This window comes from Branchiostoma belcheri, unplaced genomic scaffold (assembly GCF_001625305.1).
Source record: "Branchiostoma belcheri isolate BF01 breed outbred unplaced genomic scaffold, Haploidv18h27 scaffold4, whole genome shotgun sequence".
Classification (NCBI taxonomy): Eukaryota; Metazoa; Chordata; class Leptocardii; order Amphioxiformes; family Branchiostomatidae; genus Branchiostoma; species Branchiostoma belcheri.
Genome location: NW_017804020.1, coordinates 6600796 through 6619097, shown reverse-complemented (window position 1 = coordinate 6619097; position 18302 = coordinate 6600796). Strand labels below are relative to the sequence as shown.

The following is an 18302-nucleotide window of genomic DNA, read 5'->3' as shown; positions in this document are numbered from 1 at the left end:
TCTCTTCTAATGGGATAGATCTCTTCCAGCTCTCTTTTGGACTTGTCCTTTGTGATGAGATCTCAAATGTCCTCTTGAGTACTCAAAGAGATTTATCCCCCTACTATATATATAATTATATATATATCTTGACATATCGAACCCTTACCTTGGACTGGTCGGCCCTGGTGTAGTGGTAGAAGAACGGATTGTAGTCCTTGTAGAACTCTGCCTTCAGTTCATAGCGACCCATACCAGTCACCCCTGGTTTCCTACAGAATAAAGAGATGGTACATTGTACATCCCACATCACACAGGAGATACATGTAGCACAGAGGTACGTTTGGCCGGGAATATTGTTGGTAAAGCCACAATCAAGTTAGAGGCATACTGCCATTGGTGACTACTTAGGGCTCAAGATCTAGAGCCACGCTGCTATTGGTTAGGGTTCGTTCAAGAGCCATTCTGCCATTGGTTAAATATACATTGAAATTAGGGTTAAGATTAACCATGTTGCCATTGGTCAGCTTTCAAAATAACGTGAGAAAAATATAAGAATTTACAATGTGCTTATGTATATCAAAGATTTCATGCACTCAACCATTTTATTGGTTTTACTAGTACTGGGAACAACATTGAAATCAATGTTAATAATAATATTGTTAGCTTCCTGAATATTGCGACGCAAAACGATAAGTGCAACAGAAACAACAAGCACTGGTTAAGCAAAAGGTGTAGCGAACATAAAAAATTAACAGGGACAAAAAAAAAGATTGCAAAAGTTTCCACTGGACAAAATAAACTGGACCAGGTGCAGAATTGAACAATAGTCCGGACAACTTGGACCATTACCAACACAGCCCATTTAACTCAGCCCAACTGCCTGGTCAAGTCAGCCCAGTCAAGAAGGCCCAACACCCTGGTCAACTTGTCCCAATATACCGGAGACAGCAATTTATAGGCAGAAGCACACAGTCTTCTTTGCACTCATCGTCTTTGCACATGCAGTGGGCAAAAATGTCTATTTTCATTTTTTTTTTACAAATTTAGTTAACATCAAGAACTACATGCAACTATTCTATAAGAACAAAGGCGGTTTGGGACTTCAAAAACATTTAGTCAACTGGTTTAAGATGTCTAGCAAATGCAAAGGTCTCTATCAAAGCCAGTGGTTTGGGACTTCAAAAACCTCAAAGTCAACAGTTACAACTAATGTCTGACAAAACTGTAACAATTTTTATGTCATATTATGAAAGAACGTTGTACACTGCTTTTCATTTTTTTGGTCCACGATGTATCTGGCCTGGGGTCTTAATTGGGTCAACTTGACCAGTGCTTTGGGCTGAGTTGACCAGGGTGTTGGGCTGAGTTGTCCAAATTTGCCATGAACCGAGTTGGTATCCATGGTCCAAGTCCTCGATATGGAATTAAACACTGTCACAATCACCAAAGTTAGAAAGGAACGACAAAACATGCACTGATGACAATTTGGAGGATATTTTGTTCTACTTACTTGAATGAAGCGACTGTGTGCACCACACCTTCCAAACCAGTTTCATAATTATTCTGAAAAACAGTTTCCCAAAGCAGACATGTTGACTTACTTGAACGTGGACACATCAGACATGACTGCTTCCATGCCAGTCTCATGCTTATGCTGAAAGTCATAGGCAGATTATGAAGATTGAACATTTTCAATAAATGAAAAAAACTCTTTTACACAAGCAACTAAGGGTTTTATTCACCAGTCATAATGGACCTATACGATTATTACGTCACAGTTTGTTTACCTGTTCTAAAGAACATTCTAGAACGATCAGTTAAAGAATAAAGATCATTTCAAAGTTTTCAAAGTAAGGTATGTCTGATTTTTGCTGCGTCTACATGTAGTTGTGTTGACACAGCATTACATGCCGTAATGGGTGATTTAGTTGTGACATTAGACGAAAATAGTACTGTATTAAAAGCCTTATATTAGGCTAACGCTACACAAACACACAACGCGCTACGCACCCCTGTACAATATAAACGTCGATTGACCGGCATTTATTGCGGTAAACAAACTGTGACGTAATAATGGTATAGGTCCATTGCCCTGAGGAAGGTGACAGATGGTCACCGAAACATGGGCTGAATAAAAGACTTGGTTGTATGATAAAACGCTCTTTATTTAGTGACTTACATGAACCAACCTGATAAAACTGTTCACAGAATGATATTTGCATGTACAGTAAGCCAATTACGTATTACTAATGACTTATTGTGGGACAGTTTATACCAGAACTGGAAATTTGTCACAATACAAATCATACAAACTCAAAGCCAATATTGCCTTTTATGTCATACCCGTTTGATACAAGTGTTCCGGCCCGTGTGATAACTTACAAGACAGCCTGGGGTTCTCTTTTGTTATCACACAGTCAGGCTTCTAAATGTTCCATAGAATAATTCGAACACGTTTCGCCTAAGCGGCGTGTGCCGCCTTCGAAAATTTGAATACCGGATTGGGACATTGGAATTGACGTTGACACAAAATTTTGGCACATTTCACATTGAAAGGCATGTTTTCTTGGGTGGGTATAGCATATTAAATAAAATACAACACGCGGTGTATTCAGCATTACCCTCAGTCCCAGCCCTCCCGCATGTTGGATCAATCTGACCCGCAGTCAGGCTGGTACCTTGGGTAATACGGAATACACCGTGTTGTATTCTAGAAAATGTATACCACAATCACAATGTACACTCATTTGAGACTTTCTAACCAGTCTTCAAGAATTTAGTCTGTACTACACTGTACATGTATACTTTCTATACCTGTTACAGACACGGGGTCTGCCATGAATACTCTGTTCGGTTACAATGATGTTTGCTTACGTTTTCAGGCAGGGCCTTGGAGAGATCACTGTGTGCCATGGGGCTGATACACAGCTGGTGGATCACCTCTCTCTTCACCATGTCCTCTGAACACACCTGTCCAACACCTGGTACGTACCTCTCACCTGGATAAGGACACATACAACACACCTGAGTCAGAGGCCGTGTTTATGTGAAGTCACCCAAACCACGATTCAGGTAAGTCCAATTCCTCACATCTGGTCCACGTGCCAAACATTCCTTTCAAACCGTGTCCGATCACAATTCGCCTGAGCTACATTTATTGTTGTTTGATGAAAACTCGCAAGGTAGCGTGTTATTAATGTCAGAGGTCAACGACCTGCTTGCTGGTGCCCCCCTCCCAGCGTATCTCAGCTGAATGCCGACGTGGTCCCGCCAGAGGCGGTGAAGCTCGCCTTACAACGGACATATTATTTGACCATTGCTGCTCTTTAAGTTGCAGCCACGTAAAATTTGGCATTGCATATAAATAAAGAAATATCACCCCGTAGTCCATGACCGGGTGAAGTCACATTGAAATCACATTGCGTTCAGACGCAAATCGCGATGCAGGAAAACCGATTCGAAACCACCTCCAGAAGTGGTTTGGGATTGAGGCGCTTTCAATGTGATTTGGAGCGTTCAGATGGAGCCACTTGAAACCGGCTTCGGGGCAAACCACATGTAAAGCGCCTTGGGTGACTTCACATAAACACGGCCATGGATACAACTGTAGGTACATGTACAACAAGTACAATGCATAGAATTTTTCGTTAACCAATCAATTTTTCAGACGACAAAAATACATCAAGATATCATGCAAAAACATGACAGCTGCACACTAACAACGTATTTTGTCTGAGGATGAATGTAAGGCCACACCAAGTTTGTTTATCTGTTCCGAGATCTTAAACAAATAAATAATAAATGCTAAATATTAAAATAGAATTGAAATACTGACTTGAGGGCTATATTTTGGTACCTACAGTTTCAGGGAGTGAATGTACAGATAAATTAATATTCCAGTGTTCAATTTTCGTCCAACATGAGAAGAAAAATTCTGTAAGACAGATGCTGGCTAGAACATTGCAGTCAGATTTACATTGTACGCTACTCACCCATGATTATAATGAGTAGGTTGAGGAACTCTTCCACTAAGCTATTGGTGAACCTTAGAAGGTCCTAAAGTGAGAGAGAACAGTCAGCTTACTACAAATTCAGCTTTACATACAAAGTTTGATTTAGAAGACAACAAAACAAATCAAACGTTAAGAAATTCTTGATCTACATGTATGAAAATCGTTGAATAAATTGTCGATTCTTTGGTTACTCATTGATTGCATGTACATGTAAGAGCATGTCAGCAGAACATACAGCACCTGCGCAAAACTCCAAAATGTATTGTACATATAGCATTTTCATTGTCATGTTTGCATATTTAAGGACAACATCCCATCTATAATTTTCAAATCCTGTGTTGGAAAAGATATTTTGTCTCTGACAGGCAAAATTCGGATGCAACATTGACCAAACATCCGATGAAAACCACTAAGGCCACACCAATTTAATTTCTTGGTTAACGGATTTGCCCGCTTCATTTTCTTCTGATTTGCAAAAAAAAATTCAAAATGAACTGCAAAATGCTCAAATTTTGCCCTGAACAGTTGAAAACAGTCCTTTTTTTTCTTTTTATAGTTGTTACAGTTATTCCATCCTTCAATGCAGTGCTATCATTAAAAGTTCAAAATTCATTGTTTAAATTTTGAACCAGCCTGATGTGTTGACTTCATGGCTTATATCGTACCATTTTGGGCCATAATAGGATGCCTAGGCCTGTTTTTATTCTCATTTTTTTTTCGCTCGCCCGCTCCATCATTTTTCTTGAAAAATCCGTTAACCAAGAAATTAAATTGGTGTGGCCTAAAAATGGTTTCACACAGGCGCAGTACGTTCTGCAAAATTTAATGTGCTGTGTAAAAGCAATGTCAGCATGACACACCCTAGTACTTTCTGCACTCACATCTGTGGCAGAGCTGCCTTTCTCCGTCACATCCCTGAGAAGAAATGAAAATTACAAGTCTTTGTAGACAGCTGTAATGGTTTTTAAGAGAATGCCCACAGAAAGCACATACATACTGATAACACTACGTACTCAGGGCTCAAAATACTTTTTTTCTGCATTCCTACAGAAATTTGTCTGGTGCACTGAAATTTACTTGCACCACGCAAATTTTACGTGCATCAATAAGAATTGAAGGTGTACAGATCATACTAAAGACTGTTCAGAAACCATTGCTATTGTTTCTCTTACACTTCAAAGGTGGTAATAATACATGCCCAGTACATGGACCGGTGCAGGTTAGGTGCAGGTAGATATCAGAAATACCTGCACAGCTCCAATTTTACCTGTACTAACCTGCATATACCCAGTACATGGACCAGTGCGGGTTAGGTGCAGGTAGACATCAGAAATACCTGCACAGCTCCAATTTTACTTGGCAATACACTAACCTGCATTATGCAGGTGGTATTTTGAGCCCTGGTACTAAAACAATGAATTATACAACACTTGTGATCATGAGAGGAAGACAAAGACCAGAAATGAACCAATCAGAGATGAAGATGGAGTTGAGGTTTGGGGTTACCTCCTTCGACCATAAAAGAATAACCGAATAAAGTCATCAAAGTCTCCCCTAGACGGGACAGAGACAGAAGATACAGCAATATCAGCAATAATATAATAATGATTACATTTTTTTTTTGAGGAAAAAATTTCCCATTCAAAATACATCACATATGACAAACAAGACTTTACTTTATGAAGAAAATGACACGAACATATTAAAATTTGGAAACTGTACCATATCATTAACATGATACATGTTGATCACATAATGGCACTACATGTATAGCACTTGACAATCTGAAATGCTCTTCTTTCTAGATTAAAATAATACATCATACAAAGATAACAATTTACTACTGCAGAAATATACTGTAACTGTACCTGAACATTGGGCACCCAATTCAATTTCAGGGCAGTAAAACTGGATTTTCAAAGTCAATTTTCTGGTCATTCTTTCTATTCAATGTAGTAAGTTGAATCAATCCTATCCCATAGCATACTGATATCTGTGTAGGAAAAATGTGATGTCGTCGAAGAGAAATGATGGGCTGTTTCGTACCATAGGGTGTTTTGTGGTACTAAAAAGTAAGGGACTCTTGAAATAGCTTGTTTTGGGGAGCACGTCGGCAGAACGTACCGCACCTTCGCAAAACCCAGTATTGTACATAGCACTTTGGCAGAACGTCTCATATAAGGTCGTATTCGCTCATATAAGGTTAGCATTTCGACAGTAGTTTCCAAATGTTGTGTAGGAAAGGGTATCCTCTGCAACAGGCAAAATTCTGATGCAACGTTGACCAAAAATCCAACAAAAAACGAAAATCCGGGGTTCTGCGCAGGCGCAGTACGTTCTGCCGACGTGCTGTTTTGGGGCTATTTCAAACGTTTCAAGTATGAATGATGACATAAATTTTTTCAAGTGCCAAGAAATGTCAGCAAATGTCAATATCAGACAGATTTCCTCTTCCAGAATGTTTGTTTTGCTTTGCAGCACTGAAATCGCATTGTACGCCGCAATACACATTTTTCTTCCTATCCCATTTTGAGAGCACAGACATGCAGATTGAAACACAACACCACAAAGTGGAATTTGACATACTCGATCCAGTTCATCAGCTCAAACTTGTTGAGGAGTGCTATCAGGAACTGGTTGGGGTCCATCTGTGCACAGGCCACCTGTAAACAGATGTCTATGTTACTTACTCAAAATCACATTCCAATCTGAGATTCACAAGTACCGAACACGTTCGAACCAGCACAAACAAAATCAGACTACCAAAACCAAACTCTCAGAAAAAGCGCTTTATGTACAGGATGTAACAGACTGTTGTGGAATAACATAGGTGGCAACTAGCAAAGTACTGGATTGTAAATAGTGAATTGTGTGAAGTTTGCTATGTACTGTTAATTTTGTAATGTTTTTGTACGTTTGTAATACATGTGTGTAAATATGAATGTGTAGACCACAGGAAGAATAGCCTCTTATGAGGCTAATTGTGGATCTGAATAAAACTCAAAAACTCACAGAAACATTTCACAAATTCCAGTACAGATCTCGACCCACTTTGAAATTCCCTCCCATACATTGTTACACACGGTTTTAACTTATTCTTGTTTATTTCTCATGCAAAAGTCGTGTGAATCGCATTTAAATTGTGATCAAAATATGCTTAAAAGCTGCTAATGCACAGGTAAAACTCATGCAAAAACCATGCACTGATTACATGTAGCTACAACTAAATTGCATGTGGCTATCTATAAGGCCTAATTATGGGTTCACCACACCACGAAGTGGTGGTGAACCCATATTGCTTTTTCTGGTGTTTCTTCTCCTCCTCCTCCTCCTCCTCCTTCTCCTCCTGCCATTTTTTAAATGGATTCAGCTTCTTCATTTTAGGGCCTAAGGTCCTGAAATTTGGTATGGAGGTACAGTGGGCAAATACCCCTAGGCGTTTTTTAAATTTTTGTGATACAGGCTTTTAGAATGGTTTTATTTGAGTTTTTTGGCTGTGTTATAGCAAATGTATTACTGTGTTAGTGTGCCGTGTTTACCACGTCTGGGCATGAGTCATCACAATGGAATGCAGGGCATCAACCAATAGGCATGCAGCTTTCCTCTATACTTCTTGCTGATTGGCTGTTGGGATTTAACTTGATTAACACCTGCACAGAGCATTTCCACCTGCACAGAGCATTTCTTGCTGATTGGCTGTTGGGATTTAACTTGATTAACACCTGCACAGAGCATTTCCATACTGACAGTATGTCTTTATTCAAGTGTTTTGGTAGGTATTTCAAGCTTTTCTGCTCCAGCATTGGAATGCGGGGCATGAACGTTTTTTTATTTATTTTGAAAATCAACAGTTTGCATTATGCAATTAAAAATCCTAACCAATAATGTAGGGAATAGCTATCCAACTGTTGTTTTAGTTGTATGTTACTTCATATTATCTCGGTTGGGTTAAGGCAGCCTACGGCATACTATGAGTAGTATTTCATACATATGCCTGTAACTTTTGATAGCTTGGTCGCACCACAACTAAACTTCACAGAGTTCTAGTAGTACTTAAAACACATTGAATAAAGGTTATTTTGTTTTTACTACTTCTGGATTTTTGGGTTAAAAATCAACATTTTGGTTAAAAAAAGCTGTTTACTTCATGGCTTTACGCGCAAGCGGTAACAAGACCTTTCATCATGATATTTTACAAATAGAAAGCCAACCCCCTATTTATTATTTTTGTCCGAGGCTATTTTGTTTTAAATGACAGTTACATTGTTTTTTCGGGCCAAAAACGACAGAAACAGCTATTTTTCTGTCATTTTTCGTTAAAAAATTGCCACAGTTAAAAAATATCGACTTATATGCAAAATAGCCTCGGACAATTTTGATAAAAAAGTGATAATACGAAAACGTGGATTACTCTAAAGATCAATTATGCTGTTTTCAGCTGCGCGTAAAGCCGTTTAAGTCATACTCTGTGAGTAAAATGCGTAACAACGCGGGTTTACAGGGGAAACATACAAATGACCGCCGGTAACCCCGAATTCGAACACGCGTTCTATTTGAATGACGTCATATCGAACATGGTGGAACAAGATTCGGGTTCTAAACAAGTCTGTGGCCATCGTGCAGACACACGCCCCAACTCGAACATGAATATCAGCCTAGGCCGCCTTAACCCAACGGAGATAGTTATATCAATGTAAATCATTGTTTTCCCTTGTGTTTCTCATTCTTTCCCTGCCACGTCGTAAAATGTGGTGAACCCATCGCTGTATTTGCTCCAAAGCAAATATTGGCCTTTCTAGTGAAAAAATATGTGTTTCCTGTTTCCTGCTCAACCCTAGAAAAAAATGCCGACCCTAGTCTTTTTTTGGGTGCAAGGTACATGAATTTTTTGAGCTGATTGATGATCTGACACCTGAGTGATGAAACGTTGTACAATTGGTTATCCAACATTGACATTGAAAAAGGAAAGTGTCCTCATGCAAGTTTTACTATAATTTGTTAAACTGTACTGTATCAGTTGGATCACTAGACATTGCCAAAGTCTAAAAAAAGGAAGAAAGAAAAAAAAAAGATAATCCCTACCTACCAACCTGAACTTTTAAGGACTGAAACTGGAAACACAACAAACTTTTTGGGCCTAACACATATGCCAATTACACAAACATCTACATGTCGTGGGAAGGTCCTGAATGTGTGACAGTGTCTTGAAGAAATGCTTGAGACTTGCCTGTAGCATGATGATGTCCTTATCCTGCATTTCTGCCCGACATCTGACGTTGTGGTAGTAGTATACCTGTGCAAAATATAAACAGTGTCAAGTACCTGACAACGTAATGCTAGTACTGATGAAATATCATTTTCCCTGGTACTAAAAAACATTGAATTTCTTAACCCAGGTACCGTCTTTCTCCTTGGTACTGAAGAACCATCCCTTTTCTTAGTACTGAAGAACAACCATCTCTTTCCCTGGTACTGAAGAACCACCCCTTTAACTGGTACTGAAGAACCATCCCTTTCCCTGGTACTGAAGAACCATCCCTTTCCCTGGTACTGAAGAACCATCCCTTTCCCTGGTACTGAAGAACCATCCCTTTCCCTAGTACTGAAGAACCATCACTTCCCTAGTGCTGAAGAACCATCCCTTTCCCTGGTACTGAAGAACCATCCCTTTTCCTGGTGCTAAAGAACCATCCCTTTCTCTGGTACTAAAGAACCATCCCTTTCCCTGGTACTGAAGAACCATCCCTTTCCCTAGTACTGAAGAACCATCCCTTTTCCTGGTGCTAAAGAACCATCCCTTTCCCTGGTACTGAAGAACCATCCCTTTCCCTGGTACAGAAGAACCATCCCTTTCCCTGGTACTGAAGAACCGCCCCTTTCCCTAGTACTGAAGAACCATCCCTTTTCCTGGTGCTAAAGAACCATCCCTTTCCCTTGTACTGAAGAACCATCCCTTTTCCTGGTACTGAAGAAACATCCCTTTCCCTAGTACTGAAGAACCATCCCTTTCCCTGGTACTGAAGAACCATCCCTTGCCTTGGTACTGAAGAAGCATCCCTTTCCCTGGTACTGAAGAACCATCCCTTGCCTTGGTACTGAAGAAACCACCCCTTGCCTTGGTACTGAAGAACCATCCCTTTCCCTGGTACTGAAGAACCATCCCTTTGCCTGGTTCTGAAGAACCATCCCTTTCCCTTTTTTTTTGGTTAGCCAGGCCACAATAAATTTTATGGATGACATCCTCTGAAGACCCCCAAACTAGTGCACGCAGGCAAAGCTGGTTTTGTGAATTTGCGGCAGTACATAGCGACATCTACGACAAGCCGGCACATGCCAGCTTTTTTGTGGAATTTATGAATCGGCACTGTACGTATGGTATGTACTGAGTTCTTGAGTCGTGGAGTTTCGGTAGCCTGGGTGCCGTCCTCCAGAGTTACCACCATGGCTGCCGTATACTACCCAGGCCTAGAGCCAGACCAGAGCCTCAAAGGACGTGATCTTTTCTTTCTTTCTTTCTTTCTTTTTTTTTTGACAACAGGCGAAAATCACTGCGCGCGCTGATGTCATCCATAAAATTTTAAAATTAAAAGTTTGGCTTACCACTGAAGCAAGTTAGCAAGCACTGAGAAAGTCTTCTTACCTGGTGAAACAATGAGTATCCATTTCTTTTCCACATCTCAGCGTGCACCTGTGCTATCATGACCAAGGTTCTCAATGGCTTCTCCAGCAAGTCCATAGCACTGGGGGGTTGCTGATAACAGAGACAACAAAGTTAGAACAAGAAATGCCATCTGCTAGAGCTTCCATAACACACTCAACTAATGCAATCAAAAACCCATTATTGTGTTGAAGGTAGTGCTGTGTACCTAAACCCACATTTAGGTTCAGGTCCGGATTCAAACTCCAGAGGTTTAGGTTCAGTTCCGGACTCGTAAGTCTGGACCTAAACCCATGGCATATACAAAATTGCATGTTGGAAACCTTGCAATGTTGTTTGGACAAAACTTCGGCCACATAACATGTAACACGGAGGACGACACTTGACGATGCCCGAAGGCAATGTTTTTTTTTCATTTTGCAGCACAGATTTTGCAATTTTGGAAGGTTTTAGGTGGTTTGGAAAGAAAAAAGGTATGTGACATGTTTTTTTATTAACAAGTCGGTTCTTGACTTTTAGGTTTTTTTTGGACTTGAACCTAAACATTTTTACAAGTCCAGCAAACCGGTACACAGCACTAGTTGAAGGTATACAGTACTGAATGAAGTTAGAGATTTTTACACAACCAAGTGTTTTTTTCAACCGACGTTTTCGTAACCTTCTGTCACCTTCCTCAGGAAAATTCTGACTGGTTCACATTGGACAGCGCAAGTGTCGCTGTAATAGATGCAAACCAAATGCAAAATATTTACATATCTATACGGTTACAGGGAATGGTATCTGCAATACAGTCCCAAATGTACAGGAGTGTGATATACATGTACACATTGCAGGGTTTTTTCTAAACAGGGGAATAAGGGAGCTGCTCCCTCATGTAACCAGCCAACTCCCTCATATAAATTTTCAGATTGAACCCTAAGTGGCTACTTTTTAAAAAATCCCCCCTCGGTCGCTTCGTTCCTTGTCATGCTTGCGATCTGCTCCCTCATGCTAAATTTTTCTAGAAAAAACCCTGTATGTAACATAACCATTGTCAAATAAAGAAGAAAAAAAACAGTAACAGTATCTACAACACAGTCCCAAATGTACAGTAGTGTAATATATAAATTATTACATGATTATCATTTAACGCCCTGAGGAAGGTGACAGATGGTCATCGAAACATCAGCTGAATAAAACACTAGGTTGTGTAGAAAGAGTTGCTGAATTCAGTGACTTACCAACCTGATAAAACTACTCACGGAGTACAGATCTCGAATAACTAGAAAGTTGGGCGAAACGTGATGAAAAGACGTGCACTTCTTGATTGAAATGTGTGCAAAAGCCATCCAAAAGCTAACAATGTTTGTGCACTTTTTGTTTCAATCATGCTCATTTATCATGTAACATCTGTGTCCATAATATCACCAGGGTCCATAATATCACCAGGGTCCATAATATCGCCACCTTGAGAAACAGTGTGCTTCAAGATATTTTTACTGCAACATACTTTTGGTATGCACTCCTTCACACATCAAATGTACATACCTAGGGTATGTTGCAGTAAAAATATCTTTAAGCACACTTTTTCTCAAGGTGGCGATATTATGGACCCTGGTGATATTATGGACACGGATGTTACAATGCATGTATATGGCTTTTAATTGTGATTTAAACGTGATATACACAACTTTAATAAAAAAATAAAGAAGATAAAATGCATGTAAAACCCTTGAGCAGAGAAGTTAATCGAGTTCTGTACAGTATATTGTACAAGGCAATGATCCATACACATCCACAGACAAAACATAAATGCACACACACATGCCAAACAAATTCACACAAAAAATAATATGCAAATGCAAATTTCTATATACAGCCACTCTGTCATTGGTAAAACTGCTAATTGCCATGCTATCATTGGTTGAACTGCTAATTGTGATGGACAGTCAGTATCGGTCTATGTAGCACTTCAGCAGAACATACTGCGCCTGCGCGAAACCCATAATGTGCATAGCACACGCCTCATTCCCGTATTTAAGAATGACATGCCTGTAGTTTTCAAATGTTATGTCGGAAAAGATTTCGCCTGCAGTGGGCAATGTTTACCAAATTTCCAACAAAAACCATGAAGGTGGGAAGGCCACATATGACGGGGGCTTTTGACGGGTTTGTACGTGTTGTAGTTTGTCTGATCCGGGTTTCGCGCAGGCGCGGTGCGTTCTGTCGACCTGCTGAACTGGTTACCAGAGGTCCGTAGAGCTCGGGAGAGTTGAACGTCAGACCATGTCTCCCCAACTGGAGGTACAGTCCTGAGGGAACGGAATAAGATCCAGATTTTTTTGACAAAATATTTATACAGAAACACACAACAAAAGTTCAGCTGGGGAGCTTTCGAGCTTGTCTCTTCTTCAACCCAGTTAAGATCTCGTCTTGGAGTTCTCTTGTCACGTGATTGAGATTCTTACTGTACGGCAGTGAAACTTATAGATGCTCACTAAACCCCTCTTGAAGTGAATACTAGATGGTTGTTTCACAAGGATGCTCCCTATGTGTTTCAACATCTCCTGGGAGTAAACATTCCCTAACAAGCGGCTATGTCAGGATTTACTCTTAGTTGGGCCACAGCAAGTATTTATATGGATGACACCAGCATGCACATTGCTTTTCACCTGATTTTGGAAAAAAAGCAAGAAATTTAGTTGCCTTCTGACAGTGGTCAACATGCCAAAAATGGGCAGAGATGTCTGTTGACATGCCGTAACGTGGATGGCATATGAATATGAAGAGAGGAGACAAGATAAAGCTCTGATTTAATGTTTTGTCGTTTACTTTGATGCAGTAAAGTATTTCAGTTCCTTTATAATATATGTGGTGGTGGCTGTGTATATGTGATTTTCCCACTGAATCAAAACTATTTGTACAATGATTGAAAACTTTTATTTTTCTAAGTTGTTTCCGTGAGAAATAGATGTATAATAATACATGTAGTTGGCAGTAAACGTAGCACAATATAACTATTATATTAAGTAATCATTATTTCTTGCTTAAGGTTTCTGATGTCAACATTTGAATATGTAAAAAAACTAGGAATCTTGTTTTTTTGGCCCACCTCATTTTTTTTCGCTCTATCATTAGATTTGAAGTCTACGGAGGATGATTGTCATCCATAAAATTTACTTGCTGTGGCCTTACGGAGAAGTTCAGAAGAAAAATTATAATTTGTTGACTTGTTAATGTACAGGTACAGGTACAGATGTTTATAAACAAATGTACCTGTACCTAAAATTTGCTTAGGTATACACAGCTCTATGAGATACACCAGTAAAGAATACTAACTGAAGTAGAACCATACCTGCGAGAAGTCTGCAGATGGGAAGGTGGATACTGACAGGTTCTCTGGACACAGTGTAGTCCACAACTATGGCTTCATGATCACAAACTGTAGAGAGACACATGTGGGCTCAGCAACTGGTACAGTAACTTGAGATTGAAGGCATCAAAAATGACCTTTCAGGGCAGCAAAACAGGAAATATTCTGAACGAGGACATATGTCTGATATTGACATCTACTGTCATTTCTTAGAACATTTCCGTTGTCATTTCATTCTTGAAGCATTTGAAATGGCCAAAAAACAAGCGATGTCAGGAATCCCTATGTTTTTGGTACCCAAAATGTGGGTATTTCAAGCCCCGTGGTATTATCTTATCATAACTCTGTCTTCACAATCTTACCTCTTCTCTTGCACATCTTGACTGTGTCCGGGGTGCCTCTGATTTCCAGCAGAGCTTTCACTGCAGTTCTGAAAGCATCTATCAGCACCATTTTCTGCAACAAACATTCAGATGGGTGAAAAAAAGCTACACTACTTACTACTGAAAAATGATGAAGATACCTAAGGCCTTCTTGACATCAAGAGGTGATTTTCTCTATGGTACTGGTACTAACAGACCATTCCTGGTACTGAAGAACCATCCCTTTCCCTGGTACTGAAGAACCATCCCTTTCCCTGATACTGAAGAACCATCCCTTTCCCTGGTACTGAAGAACCATCCCTTTCCCTGGTACTGAAGAACCATCCCTTTCCCTGGTACTGAAGAACCATCCCTTTCCCTGGTACTGAAGAACCATCCCTTTCCCTGGTACTGAAGAACCATCCCTTTCCCTGGTACTGAAGAACCATCCCTTTCCCTGGTACTGAAGAACCATCCCTTTCCCCAGTACTGAAGAACCACCCCCTTCCCTGGTACTGAAGAACCATCCCTTTCCCTGGTACTGAAGAACCATCCCTTTCCCTGGTATTGAAGAACCATCCCTTTCCCAGGTACTGAAGAACCATCCCTTTCCCTGGTACTGAAGAACCATCCCTTTCCCTGGTACTGAAGAACCATCCCTTTCCCTGGTACTGAAGAACCATCCCTTTCCCTGGTACTGAAGAACCATCCCTTTCCCTGGTACTGAAGAACCATCCCTTTCCCTGGTACAGAAGAACCATCCCTTTCCCTGGTACTGAAGAACCATCCATATGGTACTGAAGAACCATCCCTTTCCCTCCCTTTCCCTGGTACTGTACTAGCGCAGGTTAGGACCTTTCAGAAACAGTTACACACGTTTTGACATTTGCTGGGGGACAATGCAAGCAAAAGCCAGTTCTAGGATGACGTTCTACTCTGGAAATGTCTTCCTGTGACGTAAATAGTTCATGCAATATGTGAAATGTAAGAATAAGTGTGTGCCGGCTCACATCAGTGGCACACCAGCCAGCCATCATGGCCACGGCAGGGGCCAGTTTGATCTGCAGGTTGAAGGCCGACTCCCACTCAGGCTCCATCTCAATGTGCTGGCCAACCTGCCGAGTCACTGTGTCCATGCCCTGGGACAACAACATTCACAAGTCAGATGCAGTTTGAGCATACATTGCCAGGGGGCACTAATTAACAGTGAGGGGGTGAGGTGATCGTTTTCAAACATTGAACAAAATACTAGTGGTATTCCTAAGTCACAAAGCCCATGCCCTGGCCCTGGGCCAGCAGAAACATCTCTTCAACAAGATTCACAATAGCCAGATGCAGTTTGATAATATATTGCTAGGGGGCACTGCTTCACAGGGGGGGACTTGAGATGATCTTTCAAAAGTATGGATCGAAATAGTATGCCGAGTCCACATCTTGGGCTATCTTCAACATAAATATGAACTCAGATCTTATGTAGTTTGATAATACATTGGTAGGGGGACTCCATAACAGCGGGGGGACTTGAGGTGACCTTGAAACACTGATCATAATATCACAGAGCGCATCCACTGGGCCAATAAGAACATCTCAAGAAGTTACACAACAGTGACTAAGGTCTTGTAGAATGTATGCAGTTTGATAATACTTTGGTAGGGGGCACTGCTTAACAGTGAGTGGACTGATCAAAATAGGATGCATGACAACAAAACTTTGATAATAAACACATGACCTAAACATACCTGCATGGAGGTAAGAAGTTCCACCATTATCTTGAAGCCGTTCAAGAACTTTTTCTTCAACTGGTCATTCCACTCGTCTGGTACCATGGACAACACATACCTGCAACATACGTCAAAAAAGAATAAGAGAAGCACTCTTTGACTTTAGTCATAATTATGTTTACCGAAGGAAAACATATTGTTTTTACTCAATTTCCTCTTCCTCTTCTTCTCTCTGACCTGGCCAATGACATGATTTGTTGACATCTGTAACCATGGTGACTGGTGTTGGGTTACGTAATGTTGCAAACTTCATGGTCTGCTCTGCTCCTGTCACCATATACTAGTAGTACATGTATGTGAATATGTTTGTTTCAGTAAAAATCAACAGGGCAGACCATGTCCGAAGGTAAACATTATGCATTTGCTTTGCAAATGTTACTTCTCTAGTTTACTTTTTATGTTTACCTTCAAGGAAGGCAAACATATTCATTTGGTTTTGCTCTGTTTCTCCTTCTTCTTGGACCAGGCAGCTGCTATCTCAGTCTGTGGTGTTGGGTTACATTATGTAGCAAGTGGCAGAACAGAGTTGGAGGGGCTGGTCACCAATATATAAAATTTAATGTGTTTGAGTAGAGCAAGAATAAACAGTGCAGTAGTTTGTTAGGCTAGAAGGCTTGATCATATGAAGCAGTGTAGAAAATACTTTTTTGAATCAGGTGGGCAACCTACCGCAAAAATTAGGTTGCCCATCAGAATTTTAGGTTGCCCCATCTATAAGTTACTAGTTTCCTCAAATTAAGTAATGTTACATAGTTACAAAATCCTTTGACAATATCCTTTTAACAGCCTTTAGTTATCTAATACTAGTAATAGCCATTAATACCTAAAATTAAAAAGCATCTGCTGGATACAGTGGTGTAAGCCAAGTGGGCATGATTTTTTTTGGGGGGGGGGCATTCTTAAAATTCAGGTAGCACACTGGGCTACCTAGGTTCAAAAATAGGTTGCCCCAAGTAAAATTTGGTTACCTGAGACAACTGGGCAACCAGGTATTTTGCACGCTGTGAAGGTAAACATTATGCACTTGCTTTGCAAATGTTACCTTTCTATGTATTTTTTTATTTTGTTATAACAGTACTGTATTTTTTCCGAGCTTACTTGAGGTCCAAGAGTGGGAACTGCAGCCTCCTGAAGTTTTTCTGCAGCTTCTCCCTGTCCAGTAGATACCTGCCGTGTCTGCAGCTGGCACACTGCTCCAGGAACGTCCGGATCACGATGGCCAGCAGGTCGTGATCCATGATCAGGTATCTCGCCTGGAACACAGGCAAGGCTCGAAATTCATTTTTCGGAATAGGTGCACTGGTGCACCCAACCTAAAAATTTAGGTGCACAAAATTTTCTGTAGGTACACTATATAAGACAAAATAAGTAGAATATCAGCAAAATTATGTTTTAATTAAAATTAAGTATTAGTTATGTTTTGTTCCTAAAGAAAAGTACTACAAGTTAGAATGATTTTACTATTTTTCTGACACTTAGATGTTAAGAATATGCTGAATACTAGTACTACAGTAACTGTAACACTAAATCTATCATTCTGACATATACGTGCCACCCACAGAAAAAAATTGGGTGCACAGCTCCAAATTTGGGTGCACTAAGGTGCACATGCACCCAGTATTTCAAGCCCCGCAGGTGATAACCAATAAAAATCTACAACGTGGGGTGTAACAGTAGCGCCTTCGGCTCGGAACCAAGAGGTCCCGGGTTCAAACCCCACCTTGTCACCGATCTTGTGCCCTTAAGAAAGGCACTTTACACCACTTTCCTCACTTCAATCAGTTATGTTTTGAGTAGTCGATGTTACATTGTATATAAGCAACTTGTGCTTTTTGCCCAATACTCAATAAATAATTAAGTGAAATGCATTCACTTACCAGGGTGGGGACAGTGAAGATCTGGACAGACAGGGAAATGATGGACACACCGTGGTCATGGTCATCAGCCATGAAGTCTTTCTGCACCTGGGCATAGTTCTGTTAGAACAAAAAAACATCAAATTAATCCTCATATTGGTATACACTGTATACTAGTAATTATCTAACATTTGTAACGGTCATACTAGATGCTACTTCGTGTTACCGTATTATGCTGAACATCAAAAGGCGTGACCGGGTAACAAACGACAGCATTTACAACTTGACCCAAACTAGT

At 40.4% G+C, this 18302-nt stretch overlaps 1 protein-coding gene across 1 annotated transcript in view; it reads right to left on the bottom strand.

Annotated features, from left to right (window-relative positions):
- LOC109476975 (E3 ubiquitin-protein ligase UBR2-like) overlaps nucleotides 1-18302 on the bottom strand; it is a 99005-nt gene that overhangs the window by 34395 nt on the left and 46308 nt on the right. The window contains exons 16-31 of the mRNA XM_019777992.1: nucleotides 18026-18124; nucleotides 17247-17401; nucleotides 16107-16206; nucleotides 15378-15506; nucleotides 14368-14461; nucleotides 13988-14074; nucleotides 12880-12944; nucleotides 10636-10746; nucleotides 9223-9288; nucleotides 6582-6658; nucleotides 5502-5549; nucleotides 4856-4910; nucleotides 3975-4038; nucleotides 2857-2981; nucleotides 1493-1545; nucleotides 149-251 (exon numbers count right to left, since the gene is read on the bottom strand). Of these exons, the coding sequence (XP_019633551.1) occupies nucleotides 149-251; nucleotides 1493-1545; nucleotides 2857-2981; nucleotides 3975-4038; nucleotides 4856-4910; nucleotides 5502-5549; nucleotides 6582-6658; nucleotides 9223-9288; nucleotides 10636-10746; nucleotides 12880-12944; nucleotides 13988-14074; nucleotides 14368-14461; nucleotides 15378-15506; nucleotides 16107-16206; nucleotides 17247-17401; nucleotides 18026-18124 (1431 nt within the window). The remainder of the gene's footprint in view (nucleotides 1-148; nucleotides 252-1492; nucleotides 1546-2856; nucleotides 2982-3974; nucleotides 4039-4855; nucleotides 4911-5501; nucleotides 5550-6581; nucleotides 6659-9222; nucleotides 9289-10635; nucleotides 10747-12879; nucleotides 12945-13987; nucleotides 14075-14367; nucleotides 14462-15377; nucleotides 15507-16106; nucleotides 16207-17246; nucleotides 17402-18025; nucleotides 18125-18302) is intronic.